The sequence below is a fragment of the Nerophis ophidion genome, linkage group LG08 (assembly GCF_033978795.1).
Source record: "Nerophis ophidion isolate RoL-2023_Sa linkage group LG08, RoL_Noph_v1.0, whole genome shotgun sequence".
NCBI classification, from domain to species: domain Eukaryota; kingdom Metazoa; phylum Chordata; class Actinopteri; order Syngnathiformes; family Syngnathidae; genus Nerophis; species Nerophis ophidion.
In genome coordinates this window covers 20,400,237-20,416,523 of record NC_084618.1, presented here as the reverse complement: position 1 = coordinate 20,416,523, position 16,287 = coordinate 20,400,237, and the positions used below count along the sequence as shown (strand labels likewise).

Sequence of the window (16,287 nt, the reverse complement as noted above, 5' to 3'; positions counted from 1 at the left end):
GATAAGACAGAGAGAGACAACAGCAATAGAGCAACATCAGCAAAGAGGATGTGTACAAATGTGATGGTAAAAGTGATAGCAAAGAAGCAGTTTGTGGAATAAATGATAATACAGAAATGAAAATGAGCATTATTACACTACATATGGAGCATTAAAAATACCAAAAGAAATAGCGCTATTGATAATGAACAATACCAATAATTGACCTCCATAATCAACAATGCAGTTGTTCAAATGCAACAATAAATATATGTAATGATAACAAGAGATACAAAAGAATGCAGAAAAATGGAGGAGAGGAAAGAGAAGCAACCTATATTAACCTTGTAGATTGTTATAGTAACAATTGGTTAAGCTTTGTCAGTGTGCCATGTGTTACCCAGTTTCCCCTCGGGCAACAACGTTAATATATGTTTGATGAAACGTCATTATGTGCATGAGTGTACGTATGTATATGTATGTGTATATGTATGTTTGTACAGTAAATGTATATGTACAGTATGTGTATATGTATGTTTGTACATTGAATGTACTGTATATGTACAGTGTGTGTATATGTATGTTTGTACAGTGTGTGTATATGTATGTTTGTACAGGGAATGTATATGTACAGTATGTGTATATGTATGTTTGTACAGTGAATGTATGTGTATATGTATGTCTTACAGTGAATGTATATGTACAGTATGTGTATATGTATGTTTGTACAGTGAATGTATATGTACATGTATGCGTATATGTATGTTTGTACAGTGAATGTATATGTATGTTTGTCCAGTGAATGTATATGTACATGTATGCGTATATGTATGTTTGTACAGTGAATGTATATGTACATGTATGCGTATATGTATGTTTGTACAGTGAATGTATATGTAAATGTATGTGTATATGTATGTTTGTACAGGGAATGTATATGTACATGTATGTTTGTACAGTGAATGTATGTGTATATGTATGTTTTACAGTGAATGTATACGTACAGTATGTGTATATGTATGTTTGTACAGTGAAAGTACATGTATATGTATGTATATATTTGTTTGTCCAGTGAATGTATATGTACATGTATGTGTATATGTATGTTTGTACAGTGAATGTATATGTACAGTATGTGTATATGTATGTTTGTACAGTGAATGTATATGTACAGTATGTGTATATGTATGTTTGTACAGGGAATGTATATGTACATGTATGTGTATATGTATGTTTGTCCAGTGAATGTATGTGTATATGTATGTTTTACAGTGAATGTGTATGTACAGTATGTGTATATGTATGTTTGTACAGTGAATGTATGTGTACATGTATGTATATATTTGTTTGTCCAGTGAATGTATATGTACATGTGTGTACATGTATGTTTGTACAGTGAATGTATGTGTATATGTATGTTTGTACAGGGAATGTATATGTACATGTGTGTATATGTATGTTTGTACAGTGAATGTGCGTGTGGATGTATGAACTTTAAGTATGTAGGTATGTACTGTACTTGTGTATGTATGTGGGAGCGTAGGTATGTATGTATGTATGTATGTATGTATGAATAACGGTGTGTATGTGAGTATATGTGTATTTGTATGTACAATATATTTGACTCCCAGTGTGTGTGTGAGCGTTGTCTATTTAGAGAACACAACAATATTGTTCCCTTTAGTTTGACCTGCTTTTGCAGTTGGTTTCCCAATGTGATGATAACCACAGAGCCATGATGACCTATAAAAGGATCCCTGTTCAAATGCGTTGCGTATGGATCGGAGCTCGTGACTCGTCCCGCTAAATTAAACACGGCGACAGCAGACTTGCAGAGGTCAAACGGGAATGTGACGCTTTTCTGCGCCACGCCGACTCCCACATGGCGGATCGCTTCATTATAATTTCATCAGTGTGGATCCCTTCTGGCCCTTCTTTCCCCCTGATTTCCTTCACACCCTCTGGAGGTGTCCTACTTTATTTTCCACGCACACTACCCGGCGTGCGAGATTTGACAATCATCCGGCGTCACTGCTGTGACTCACTGTGTGTTTTTTTTGTTTGTGCGTTTTTTTTGGTTTTTGTTACCCTTTTGGACGTTAACCCTTTCAATTTGCCTCCCCCTCCAGGAATTCCTGGAAGACCAGAAGTACAGGGATGAAGATGACCTCGCTGATAAATTGGAGGGCTTCAAAAGTGAGAAAACGCAGCCATTGAACATGATGGAATGTGCTTGTTTTCTCTTTTAATTGACACACACACACAGGTTATCATTTGGAATAGGGACTAAGTTTTTGATCGTGACTTGTGGGGACCACCCTTTCTACAGGTTGTGGAGGCGTAAAAAAAAATGAAGTAAAATGGCCACAGCCCAGTTAGCTCACACATGTCTTTAAATCTCTGGATTGATGAAGTAATGTGCTGTTCAGACTTACTGGGGACCCTGGGGAAAAAGTTAATATGGTTCATGGGGACCAAACTTAAATAATTTTGCATAATTCATACAAATTTGTATGTGACTACTGAGGACAATTTAAAATATAAAATGAAATAAAAACAGAGAGTGCGGTACCAACTACAGACCGATGAGGTGGCTGCTGTGCAAAGGCCCCACACTCAAACTAAATGGTAAATGGGTTGTACTTGTATAGCGCTTTTCTACCCCTAACCAGTCAACATGTTTTTTGGCCCAAAGCTTAAAAATCACGTCAGAATGGATCTGACTATCATTTAAAAAGGTTTCCTTCAGAATAGATCTGAATATCATTTAGAAAGGTTTCCCTTTAGGGGACCTGTTTTTTGGTCCCCATACCGTCAGAAATCCCCTAAAGGTGACTGTGTAAACAGAGCGATGTCCCCATTAAGTCAGCATTGCCAGAACACACACACACACACACATGCAGATTATCATTCAGAATGGGGACCAAGTTTTTGATGGTGACTTGTGGGGAGCATTCTTTCTACAGGTTGTGGAGGCGTAAAAAAAAATGAAGTAAAATGGCCACTGCCCAGTTAGCTCACACACGTCTTTAAATCTCTGGATTGATGAAGTAATGTGCTGTTCAGACTTACTGGGGACCCTGGGGAAAAAGTTAATATGGTTCATGGGGACCAAACTTAAATAATTTTGCATAATTCATACAAATTTGTATGTGACTACTGAGGACCATTTAAATATAAAATAAAAAAAACAGCGAGTGCAGTACCAACTACAGACCGATGGGGGGGCTGCTGTGCAAAGGCCCCACACTCAAACTAAATGGTAAATGGGTTGTACTTGTATAGCGCTTTTCTACCCCTAACCAGTCAACATGTTTTTTGGGCCAAAGCTTTAAAATCACGTCAGAATGGATCTGACTATCATTTAAAAAGGTTTCCTTCAGAATAGATCTGAATATCATTTAGAAAGGTTTCCCTTTAGGGGACCTGTTTTTTGGTCCCCATACCGTCAGAAATCCCCTAAAGGTGACTGTGTAAACAGAGCGATGTCCCCATTAAGTCAGCATTGGCAGAACACACACACACACACATACAGATTATCATTCTGAATGGGGACCAAGTTTTTGATGGTGACTTGTGGGGACCACCCTTTCTACAGGTTGTAGAAGCGTAAAAAAAAAATGAAGTAAAATGGCCACAGCCCAGTTAGCTCACACACGTCTTTAAATCTCTGGATTGATGAAGTAATTTGCTGTTCAGACTTACTGGGGACCCTGGGGAAGAAGTTAATATGGTTCATGGGGATCCAATTTAAATAATTTTGCATAATTCATACAAATTTGTATGTGACTACTGAGGACCATTTAAAATATAAAATAAATAAAAAAACAGCGAGTGCAGTACCAACTACAGACCGATGAGGGGGCTGCTGTGCAAAGGCCCTACACTCAAACTAAATGATAAATGGGTTGTACTTGTATAGCGCTTTTCTACCCCTAACCAGTCAACATGTTTTATGGGCCAAAGCTTAAAAATCACGTCAAAATGGATCCGACTATTATTTAAAAGGTTTCCCTCAGAATAGATCTGAATATCATTTAGAAAGGTTTCCCTTTAGGGGACCTGTTTTTTGGTCCCCATACCGTCAGAAATCCCCTAAAGGTGACTGTGTAAACAGAGCGATGTCCCCATTAAGTCAGCATTGCCAGAACACACACAGACACACACACACATACAGATTATCATTCAGAATGGGGATCGAGTTTTTGATCATGACTTGTGGGGACCACCCTTTCTACAGGTTGTGGAGGTGTAAAAAAAAATGAGGTAAAAGGGCCCCTGCCCAGTTAGCTCACACACGTCTTTAAATCTCTGGATTGATGAAGTAATGTGCTGTTCAGTCTTTCTGGGGACCCTAGGGAAAAAAAGAGTTAATTTGGGTTAATACCAAACTTAAATCATTTTACATAATTCATACACATTTGTACGTGACTACAGAGGACCATTTAAAAAAATAAAATTAAAAAAAAACAGCGAGTGCAGTACCAGCTACAGCCCCATGAGGGGGGTGCTGTGCAAATGCCCCACACTCAAACTAACCATTTAACATGTTTTATGGGCCAAAGGTTAAAAATCACTTCAGAATGGATCTATCATTTAGAAAGATTTCCCTTAGGGGGACCTGTTTTTTGGTACCCATACCGTCAGAAGTCCCCGAAAGGTGACTGTGTAAATAGAGCTATGTCCTCATTAAGTCAGCATCGCCAGAACACACACACACACACACATTCTTGTATTTTCTACAATCTTGAGACCTCCGAACAATGCCTACCTCTTTAGGACCCCCCCTTTCTAGATATATTAATAATGTATACTAACTAGTGTTGTCCCGAAACCAAAATTATTTTTGATACTTTTCGGTACTTTTCTAAATAAAGGGTACCCAAAAAATTGCATTTTGGGCTTTATTTTAACAAAAAATCTTAGGGTACAATAGACATACGTTTCTTATTGCAAGTTTGTCCTAGAATAAAATAGTAAACATACAAGACAACTTTTCTTTTATTAGTAAGTAAGCAAACAAATAATTTAGCTGCTCACGTTTGCAGTATTGTCATTTATCATTCTATTATTTTGTCAAAATTATTAAAAACAAGTGGTAGAAAATGAATTATTAATCTACTTGTTCATTTACTGTTGATATCTGCTTACTTTCTCTTTTAACATATTCTTTATACATTTCTGTTAAAATGTAATAATCACTCATTAGTTTTGGATGATACCACAAATTTGGGTATCAATCCGATACCAAGTCGTTACAGGATCATACATTGGTCATAATCAAAGTCCTCATGTGTCCAGGGACATATTTCCCGAGTTTATAAACATAATATACATTTTTTTTTAAACGAAAGAAGATGTTGTGATGCTAAAAAATATCAACGTAATCATAGTAGTATCGACAAGGATGGCGGCGGACCGGTACTTTTCAGAGGCCGTGTAGTACCGAATATGATTTATTAGTATCGCGGTAAAACCCTAATACAAACTATGCAAATATTAAAAAGGTATGCTTTTAGTTTTTTTAGTTTTTTGGTTGATTTTTTTGTTTGTAATTGGTTTTAATCTTCATTATTTACTTGATGTTATTACAGTATGTCTCTAAATAAATATTTAATTAGTTTTTTGTAATAAATTTTGGCCATAGGTGGCGCATTTCAATTTCTTACACACACTTGTTATTTCATATGTTGACCAGAGGGGGGGGCACTTTTAAAACCGACACACAGTCAATTTGAAAAAATTACTCCTTTAGGGACCACCCTTATTTTGATGGATTTCACCAACAAATGAGACATTCTCTATTAGTGTTTTTCAGCATTTTTCTGAGCCAAGTGACATTTTGTGCGTTCAAAAAATCCGGAGGCACACCACCAGCAGAAATCATAAACTCAGTTGACAGTAAAAAGTCGTCGTCGCAATTGTTGGATATGACTTTAAACCATAACCAAGCATCCATCACTCTAGCTCTTGTCTCAAAGTCACCACCTGTCACTTCACGCCATGACTTATTTGGAGTTTTTTGCTGTTTTCCTGTGTGTAGTGTTTTAGTTCTTGTCTTGCGCTCCTATTTTGGTGGCTTTTTCTCTTTTTTTTTGTATTTTCCTGTAGCAGTTTCATGTCTTGTATTCCCCGCATCTGCTTTGTTTTAGCAATCAAGAATATTTCAGTGGTTTTTATCCTTCTTTATGGGCACATTGTTGATTGTCAGGTCATGTTCGGATTGTACATTGTTCACGCCGTCTTTGCTTCACAGTAAGTTGTTGCTGTCGTCCAGCATTCTGTTTTTGTTTACTTTGTAGCTAGTTCAGTTTTTCAAACCCTTTTTCCATATGAGTTGGGAAATTGTATTAGATGTGAATATAAACAGAATACAATGATTTGCAAATCCTTTTCAACCTATATTCAGTTGAATGCACTACAAAGACAACATATTTGATGTTCAAACTCCTAAACTTAATTTTATTTCTTTTAAATAATTAACTTAGAATTTCATGGCTGCAACACGTGCCAAAGTAGTTGGGAAAGGGCATGTTCACCACTGTGTTACATCACCTTTTCTTTTAACAACACTCAATAAACGTTTAGGAACTGAGGAAACTAATTGTTGAAGCTTTGAAAGTGGAATTCTATCCCATTCTTGTTTTATTTAGAGCTTCAGTCGTTCAACAGTCCGGGGTCTCCGCTGTCGTATTTTACGCTTCATAATGTGCCACACATTTTCGATGGGAGACAGTTCTGGACAGCAGGCGGGCCCGGAAAGTACCCGCACTCTTCTTTTTTTTTTTTACGAAGCCACGTTGTTGTAACACGTGCTGAATGTGGCTTGGCATTGTCTTGCTGAAATAAGCAGGGGCGTCCATGAAAAAGACGGCGCTTAGAGGGCAGCATATGTTGTTCCAAAACCTGTATGTACCTTTCGGCATTAATGGTGCCTTCAAAGATGTGGAAGTTACCCATGCTTTGGGCACTAATGCACCCCCATACCATCACATATGCTGGCTTTTGAACTTTGCGTCGATAACAGTCTGGATGGTTCGCTTCCCCTTTGGTCCGGATGACACAATGTCGAATATTTCCAAAAACAATTTGAAATGTGGACTCGTCAGACCACAGAACACTTTTCCACTTTGCATCAGTCCATCTTAGATGATCTCAAGCCCAGAGAAGCGGGCGGCGTTTCTGGATGTTGTTGATAAATGGCTTTCGCTTTGCATAGTAGAGCTTTAACTTGCACTTACAGATGTAGCGACGAACTGTATTTAGTGACATTGGTTTTCAGAAGTGTTTCTGAGCCCATGTGATGATATCCTTTAGAGATTGATGTCGGTTTTTGATAAAGTGCCGTCCGAGGGATTGAAGGTCACGGTCATTCAATGTTGGTTTCAGGCCATGCCGCTTACGTGGAGTGATTTCTCCAGATTCTCTGAACCTTTTGATGATATTATGGACCGTAGATGTTGAAATCCCTAAATTTCTTGCAATTGCACTTCGAGAAACGTTGTTCTTACACTGTTTGATTATTTGCTCATGCATTTGTGGACAAAGGGGTGTACCTCGCCCCATCCTTTCTTGTGGAAGACTGAGCATTTTTTTGGGAAGCTGTTTTTATACCCAGTCATGGCACCCACCTGTTCCCAATTAGCCTGCAAACACGTGACAAAAAAGTTGGGAAAGGTGGCATTAAATACTGATAAAGTTGAAGAATGCTCATCAAACACTTATTTGGAACATCCCACAGGTTTGCAGGCTAATTGGGAACAGGTGGGTGCCATGACCCATCCATCCATCCATCCATTTCTACCGCTTATTCCTTTTTGGGGTCGCGGGGGGCGCTGGCGCCTATCTCAGCTACAATCGGGCGGAAGGCGGGGTACACCCTGGACAAGTCGCCACCCCATTGCAGGGGATAGGTTGATTGGCAACACTAAATTGGCCCTAGTGTGTGAATGTGAGTGTGAATGTTGTCTGTCTATCTGTGTTGGCCCTGCGATGGGGTGGCGACTTGTCCAGGGTGTACCCCGCCTTCCGCCCGATTCTAGCTGAGATAGGCGCCAGCGCCCCCCGCGACCCCAAAAGGGAATAAGCGGTAGAAAATGGATGGATGGATGGATGGATCATGGCACCCACCTGTTCCCAATTAGCCTGCACACCTGTGGGATGTTCCAAATAAGTGTTTGATGAGCATTCTTCAACTTTATCAGTATTTATTGCCACCTTTCCCAACTTCTTTGTCACGTGTTGCTGGCTTCAAATTCTAAAGTTAATGATTATTTGCAAACAAAAAAAAAAATGTTAATCAGTTTGAACATCAAATATGTTGTCTTTGTAGCATATTCAACTGAATATGGGTTGAAAATGATTTGCAAATCATTGTATTCTGTTTATATTTACATCTAACACAATTTCCCAACTCATGTGGAAACGGGGTATGTAGTTTCGTTCTGCATAGCCTTCCCTAAGCCAATGCGTTTTCTTAAGGGCACTCACCTTTGGTTTATTTTTGGTTTAAGAATATGACACCTTTTTACCTGCATTTACAAAGAAATTAGCTACCGGCTGCCACCTACTGATATGGAAGAATATTACGCGGTTACCCTGCCGAGCTCAAGACAGCACCGACACTCGACAACAACACATCATTTGTAGACTATAATTACTGGTTTGCAAAACATGTTTTTAACCCAAATATGTCACTTTAGATAATCTCCCACGGCACACCAGACTGCATCTCACAGCGGACTAGTGTGCTACGGCACTATTAGATGCAATGGTTTTCCATATTGGGACAATGATTTATGTCCTAATTTGTTCACCGGTCCTCATGTGGAAGCTACTTTTCCTTGTTGATGTCTCAAGAAGAGTAGAAATATGAAAACACGCTCACACAGTTTCAGTCTTAAGCATTGTGTTTTCCCTCTGTGTGGAAGTTTTCGGGGCCTAGTCCGGCATGGGAGGAATGCAGCAGGGCGTTTTTTTTTTAGCCGCCTGTTGTTTGCAGAACTTTGGCGGTACAATGACCTAATTGTGGTAATAAGCATACCGGTGCATTATTTCAGCCGTGAGTTCACGCACATTGATTCGTTTCTCACTTGCTGCACATTTTAGGATGAGACAGACCCGGAGTTTGTTTTTGTTTGTTTTTTTTGATTGATTGATTGATTGAAACTTTTATTAGTAGGTTGTACAGTGTGCAGCGAGTGTTCCTTGTCTTCCGCTAGAATGCAGCTGAGAGGGACAAGCGGTAGAAAATGGATGGATGGATGGATAGATATTGTAAAACTTACAAATGTTGCTGGGAGTGATAAATGACGAATCCGTACGAGTAGAACGCTATGGACGGCTCGAATAGTGGTTCTCAACCTTTTTTAAGCAATTAGCTACCTTTTTAATTCAAGTACCCCCTAATCGAGGCAAAGAATTTTTGGTTAAAAAAAAAAGAGATAAAGAAGTAAAATAAAGCACTATGTCATCAGTTTCCGATTTATTACATTGTATAGCAGTGCAAAATATTGCTGACTTGTGATCTTTCTTGAACTATTTGGAAAAAAAGATATCAAAATAACTAAAAACTTAAAAATAAACAAGTGATTCAATTATAAATAAAGATTTCTACACATAGAAGTAATCAACTTAAAGTGCCCTCTTTGGGGATTGTAATAGAGATCCATCTGGATTCATGAACTTTATTCTAAACTTTTCTTCACAAAAAAAGAAATCCTTAAAGGGGAACATTATCACAATTTCAAAAGGGTTAAAAACAATAAAAATCAGTTCCCAATGGCTTGTTGTATTTTTTGAAGTTTTTAAAAAAAAATTACCGGTCTCAGAATATCCCTAAATAAAGCTTTAAGTGCGTTATTTTTGCTATCTTCGAAACCACTGGCCATTTCCCTGTGACGTCATACAGTGCTGCCAATGTAAACAAACAATGGGAATACCACAGCAAGATATAGTGACATTAGCTCGGATTCAAACTCAGATTTCAGCGGCTTAAGCGATTCAACAGATTACGCATGTATTGAAACAGATGGTTGGAGTATGAAAGTATTGAAGAAGAAACTGAAGCTATTGAGCGAATAGCTATTGACGCTATTCATAGCCATAGCATGGCCGAATAGCTGCGTTAGCATCGCCGGTAAAATGTGCGGACCAAAAGATCAGGACTTTCGCATCTTTTGACACTGGAGCAACTTAAATCCGTCGATTGGTAAGTGTTTTTTTCGCATTAAATGTGGGTGGAAGGACACCTAATATAGTTGCAAATGCATCTGCAGGTTATCCATACATCTCTGTTCCATGTCTGCTTTAGCACCGCCGGTAAATAGCATGTTACCATCGATTAGCGTAGCATGTTAGCATCGATTGGCTGGCAGTCAACATCAACAAAACTCACCTTTGTGATTTCGTTGACTATCGTTGCAAATGCATTTGCAGGTTATCCATACATCTCTGTGCCATGTCTGCCTTGGCATCGCCGGCAAAATGTGGAGACACTCTGGCACATTCAATGGGGTTCTGGCGGCAGATTTCGTGCCACTTTCGCATCTTCGGGCCAGTGGTGCAACTTGAATCCCTCCCTGTTAGTGTTGTTACACACCGATGAGGCATGATGTCTCCAAGGTTCCAAAACGGAAAATAACAGAGCTGAGACCCGGTGTTTGTAATGTGTTGAAAATGAAAATGGCGGCTGTATTACCTCGGCGACGTCACATTCTGACGTCATCGCCTCCAGCGCGATAAACAGAAAGGCGTTTAATTCGCCAAAATTCACCCATTTAGAGTTCGGAAATCGGTTAAAAAAATATATGGTCTTTTTCCTGCACCATCAAGGTATATATTGACGCTTAAATAGGTTTGGTGATAATGTTCCCCTTTAACATCAATATTTATGGAACATGTCCACAAAAAATCTAGCTGTCAACACTGAATATTGCATTGTTGCATTTCTTTTCAAAGTTTATAAACTTACTGTCAAAGTTAGTTTGTGACGAACCCCAAGATGCAGAGAAGGAGGCAGGCATTTTGCAGGTAAACATGTTTTAATTAAAATACTAGAACAATAACAAAAGGGGTACAACAAAAAGCGCGCACGAGGCGGATTACAAAACTAAAAGAGCTAGCATGGGAACTAGAAAACAAAAGGAGCTTAGCATGGAAGCTAGCGGGTAGCGAGCAGGAAAACAGAAGCCCTTACTTGTTGGATGAAAACGAAACGTAAGCAGGGAACAAAAGACAGTAAGCTACAAACAGATACCGAAATATAGCTTACCGCTACGCTGCAATGACACGACACGACAGGAGCGACAATACGGAAGTGACATCGACAATAATCCAGCACTGACTGGATGGGAAGACAGGTCTAAATAGGGGCGGGCTGATTGACACCAGGTGTGGCCAGGTGCCAATCAGCCGCAGCTGAGGGGATACAGCACTCAGGGAGAAAGACAGGAAACAGACAAAATGAGGGACGGCGTGGCGCAGTGGGAGAGTGGCCGTGCGTAACCCGAGGGTCACCGGTTCAAATCCCACCTAGAACCAGCCTCGTCACGTCCATTGTGTCCTGAGCAAGACACTTCACCCTTGCTCCTGATGGGTGCTGGTTGGCGCCTCACATGGCAGCTCCCTCCATCAGTGTGTGAATGTGTGTGTGAATGGGTAAATGTGGAAGTAGTGTCAAAGCGCTTTGAGTACCTTGAAGGTAGAAAAGCGCTATACAAGTACAACCCATTTATCATTTATAAAATAAGAGCGCTGACAGGAACTAAAGACAGGAAATACTACACACACACAGAGAGGAAAAACTAAAACACTAACAGTCAGGGGCAAGCCTGACACTTACATCGGATGGCGGTATAGCTCGGTTGGTAGAGTGACCGTGCCAGCAACTTGAGGGTTGCTGGTTCGATTCCCGCTTCAACCATCCTAGTCTTGCCGTTGTGTCCTTGGGCAAGACACTTTACCCACCTGCTCCCAGTGCCACCCATACTGGTTTAAATGTAACTTAGATATTGGGTTTTACTATGTAAAGTGCTTTGAGTCACTTGAGAAAAGCGCTATATAAATATAATTCACTTCACATTCATATTTTGTTAAAGTATTATTCAATAAAAATACTTATAAAGGATTTTTGAATTGTTGCTATTTTTAGAATTATTGATGAAAAATCTCACGTACCCCTTGGCATACCTTCATGTACCCCCAGGGGTACGCGTACCCCCATTTGAGACCCGCTGGGCTAGAAGACCGAATGGCACTTCTACTTCTGGTTGAAAGCTCTAAACACAAGTCTTAAAAATGTCGTCATAGTACAAACAATAACACACATTTTCAGTGTCTTTGCTTGTTTTTTCATTTAAACTATTAGCATCACGACCCTGCGATGAGGTGGCGACTTGTCCAGGGTGTACCCCGCCTTCCGCCCGATTGTAGCTGAGATAGGCGCCAGCGCCCACCGCGACCCCAAAAGGGAATAAGCAGTAGAAAATGGATGGAAGGGGCATCACGACCATCAGTGAAGAAAAATCAGTCAATTTAGCTGCGCTGTTTTACAAGCCGCAGGGTTCAAAGCATAGGAAAGAAGTAGCGGCTGTCTGTGTTGCATTCCTTCAACCATAAATCAATCACCCTGTACTACTTTAATACAAATTTATTAGACAACTTTAAGAAAAATCCATAAATCAGCTGTGCTGTTTTATAAGCCGCAGGGTTCAAAGCGTAGGAAAGAAGTAGCGGTTGTCTGTGTTGCATTCCTTTAACCATAAATCAATCACTCTGTACTACTTTAAGTGTGTTCAGTGTGCACAAATTGAATATTTACATATCTGTTGAGGGAATGTTGTCCTTCCTTTGACAAAATGGAACACCTTAGAACACGGGTGTCAAACTCTGGCCCGCGGGCCAAATTTGGCCCGCCGTGTAATTTAATTTGGCCCTTGAGGCAATATCAAATTAACATTAGAGCTGGCCGTGCCGCTGTAACACCGCATTCACCGCTAATACTTCCCGGGAGACTCCTGAAGTTCAGTGCCCCTCCCGAAAATCTCCTGGGGCAACCATTCTCCCAAATTTCTCCTGATTTCCACTTGGACAACAGTATTGGGGGCGTGCATTAAAGGCACTGCCTTTAGCGTCCTCTACAACCTGTCGTCACGTCCGCTTTTCGATCATACAAACTGCGTGCCGGCACAGCCACGTAATATATGCAGCTTTTACACACACATAATTGAATGCAAAGCATACTTGGTCAACAGCCATACAGGTCACACTGAGGGTGCCCGTATAAACAACTTTAACACTGTTTTCAATATGCGCCACACTGTGAACCCACACCAAACAAGAATGACAGACACATCCGCAGCGAACACCACATACAGAACAAATACCCAGAACCCCTTGCAGCACTAACTCTTCCGGGACGCTACAATATACACACCACGCCCACCTCATTGTTATTTTATTTTCAAATTTATTAGCCTGTGAAAACGTTAATGTTGATATTTACCTCAGAGGGCTGTAAATGGAAAAGAGGCATTTTTTTTTTTTTTTTTAATGTACCGTTGATGTTTTTTCGTTTGTTTTTTGATGGTTGCTTTTGCATGATTAAGTTATGTAAGCGCTGCTTGTTCCCAGATTCAGTGTTAAAGCAAATCAGTGTGAAAACTGAGCAATAATTAACGTTTTATTCATGCACTTTCTCTTGCTACTTCAAGGCTTGATTGTTTAAATCGTTCTTATTGTATTTTCAAATTTATTATGAGCCTGTGGAAAAAGTTTATTTTTGATATGTACCTCCGAAGGCTGCAAATAGAAAAGAGGCACAAGATTTTTATTTAAATTTTGTTTGATATATTATTTTTTTATTTTTTTGAGACTCGATGTTGCACGTCACTATAAAGTTACATAAGCCTTGCTTGTTCAATATTAAACACAAAACTTGTTTGGGTCCCTATTAATAATTTGTTCAACCTCGGCCCGCGGCTTTGTTCAGTTTGAAATTTTGGCCCACTCTGTATTTGAGTTTGACACCCCTGCCTTAGAAGTTACGAGCTTTGGCCTTGGTTTTGCTGGAAAAACAATAACACAATGACCTCCCTCTGGTTCTTATCTATACAAACACACACATTTTATTCCCCCTTGTTTTAACGGTGTTAGGATGTACCAGGTGCAGAGAGTGAGAGGGCACTAGAATGTTTTTTTACTTTCAGTTATATATATCTATATAATCGCAATAGACACGTAATCATTAATAAAAAAAATGTGTCGGTTGCATGAAAAAATGCATTCGCTCTCTTGTAACCAGGCAACACAGGGAGTAATCTCTGATCAGTGGGAGTGACACGCTGACAGCCAATCAGGTAACAGTATCAACCTTAAGGTTTGCCTGCGCCGTCATGTTGTCTCACGGTTGATTCTTTGCATGGAGTGAGAAGAGAAAACGAGAGCTGCAGAGAGCAAAGAAATTGTGTATAAAAGAGGTAAAGTCTCCACGACACTGTGGCGGTTTTTGGATTTTTTTTTTTTAGAGGGACCATAATCAGACCAATGTGGTCTTTAAATTATGCAAGGCATTCGTCCCCCATTACATGCTCACCCTTTAGAGCACAGCTGTGGCACTAAAACTGCAGAAAAGAGTTAATAATAATAATAATAATTAAAGCTGCAAGCAGCAATGGACAGGACTGACTTTTGCTGTTGATTCCTGCCTTTAGTCAATCAATCAATCAATGTTTATTTATATAGCCCCAAATCACAAATGTCTCAAAGGAAAGCACAAATCATTACGACTACATCATCCACGGAAGAACCCACAAAAGGGCAAGGAAAACTCACACCCAGTGGGCAGGGAGAATTCACATCCAGTGGGACGCCAGTGACAATGCTGTCTATGAGAAACCTTGGAGAGGACCTCAGATGTGGGCAACACCCCCCCTCTAGGGGACCGAAAGCAATGGATGTCGAGCGGGTCTAACATGATACTGTAAAAGTTCAATCCTTAGTGGCTCCAACACAGCCGCGAGAGTTCAGTTCAAGCGAATCCAAGACAGCAGCGAGAGTCCCGTCCACAGGAAACCATCTCAAGCGGAGGCGGATCAGCAGCGTAGGGATGTCCCCAACCGATACAGGCGAGCGGTCCATCCTGGGTCCCGACGAGCGGTCCATCCTGGGTCTCGACTCTGGACAGCCAGTACTTCATCCATGGTCATCGGACCGGACCCCCTCTACAAGGGAGGGGGGGACATAGGAGAAAGAAAAGAAGCGGCAGATCAACTGGTCTAAAAAGGAGGTCTATTTAAAGGCTAGAGTATACAGATGAGTTTTAAGGTGAGACTTAAATGCTTCTAGCCATTCAAATTATCTTTACCTGCACATTACCTACCTTCCCTGCATCCTGGGGTCACACTGGCTCTTTCTTCTTTCACCATTCAACATATCTTTACCTGCACAGTACCTACCTTCTCTGCATTGTGTGGTCACGCTGGTGCTTCCTGCTTTTAAGCGGACATCTTGAGACGGCAGCAGCGCAGCAGCATCAGCCTAGCGGTTCTTTGAAGGCTCGTAAAATCAAAACCGGAGCGGTTATTAAAACTCTTTTCGCAACTTTTAATCAGAAGGGTTCACTCTCTCTCCTGTGCAAGTTTGAAGCCGACACAACAAACGCGCTCAGAGCAGATAATGTTTGAAAAAAGGTGGCGGGTTTTTACAAACCTTTTGTTTTGAAGGGGTGATTGCAAACTTCCTGTTGATTTTTGCTGAAGGATGTAAATTAATGAAATGTAGGTCTAAGTGAGACCTACATAGAGGTTTTTGTTTCACGTCTCTACGACATTCCTACCAGAAGTTACAGGCAGCTTTCTGCCTAGGAGCAGTTTTGCCTGTGTTTTATTCCTAGGGGGTGCTAGAGCGCAATTTTGAGTTTTGGGTTTGTTTGTTTTTTTATTTGATCGCATTTTCGCCAGTCCTGATGTGTGTGTTGAGTTTAGTGAGTTTTGAAGCATTTTAAGGGGGTCAAATTACAGCTCAAAGAGGCAAAAATGACTTTTTTTTAAGGAACTTTTTGTTTTGAAGGGGTTTTTGCAAACTTCCTGTTGAGTTTTACCGAAGGATGTCAGTTTATGAAATCTAGGTCTAAGTTAGACCTACATAGAGGTTTTTGTTCCATGTTTCTACAACACTCCTAACGGAAGTTACAAGCAGTTTTGTCTGTGTTTCTTTCCTAGGTGGCGTTAGAGCGCAATTTTGAGTTTTGGGGTTGTTGTTTTTTTTATTAGATGGCAATTTTCAACAGTCTTGATGTGTGTGTTAAAT

The 16,287-nt window shown here is 40.2% G+C and overlaps 1 protein-coding gene across 1 annotated transcript in view; it reads left to right on the top strand.

Annotated features, from left to right (window-relative positions):
• Window positions 1–16,287, top strand: part of LOC133557502 (allograft inflammatory factor 1-like) — a 59,517-nt gene that overhangs the window by 13,006 nt on the left and 30,224 nt on the right. Inside the window, exon 3 of the mRNA XM_061907980.1 lies at window positions 2,109–2,175. Coding sequence (XP_061763964.1) covers window positions 2,109–2,175 — 67 coding nt within the window. The remainder of the gene's footprint in view (window positions 1–2,108; window positions 2,176–16,287) is intronic.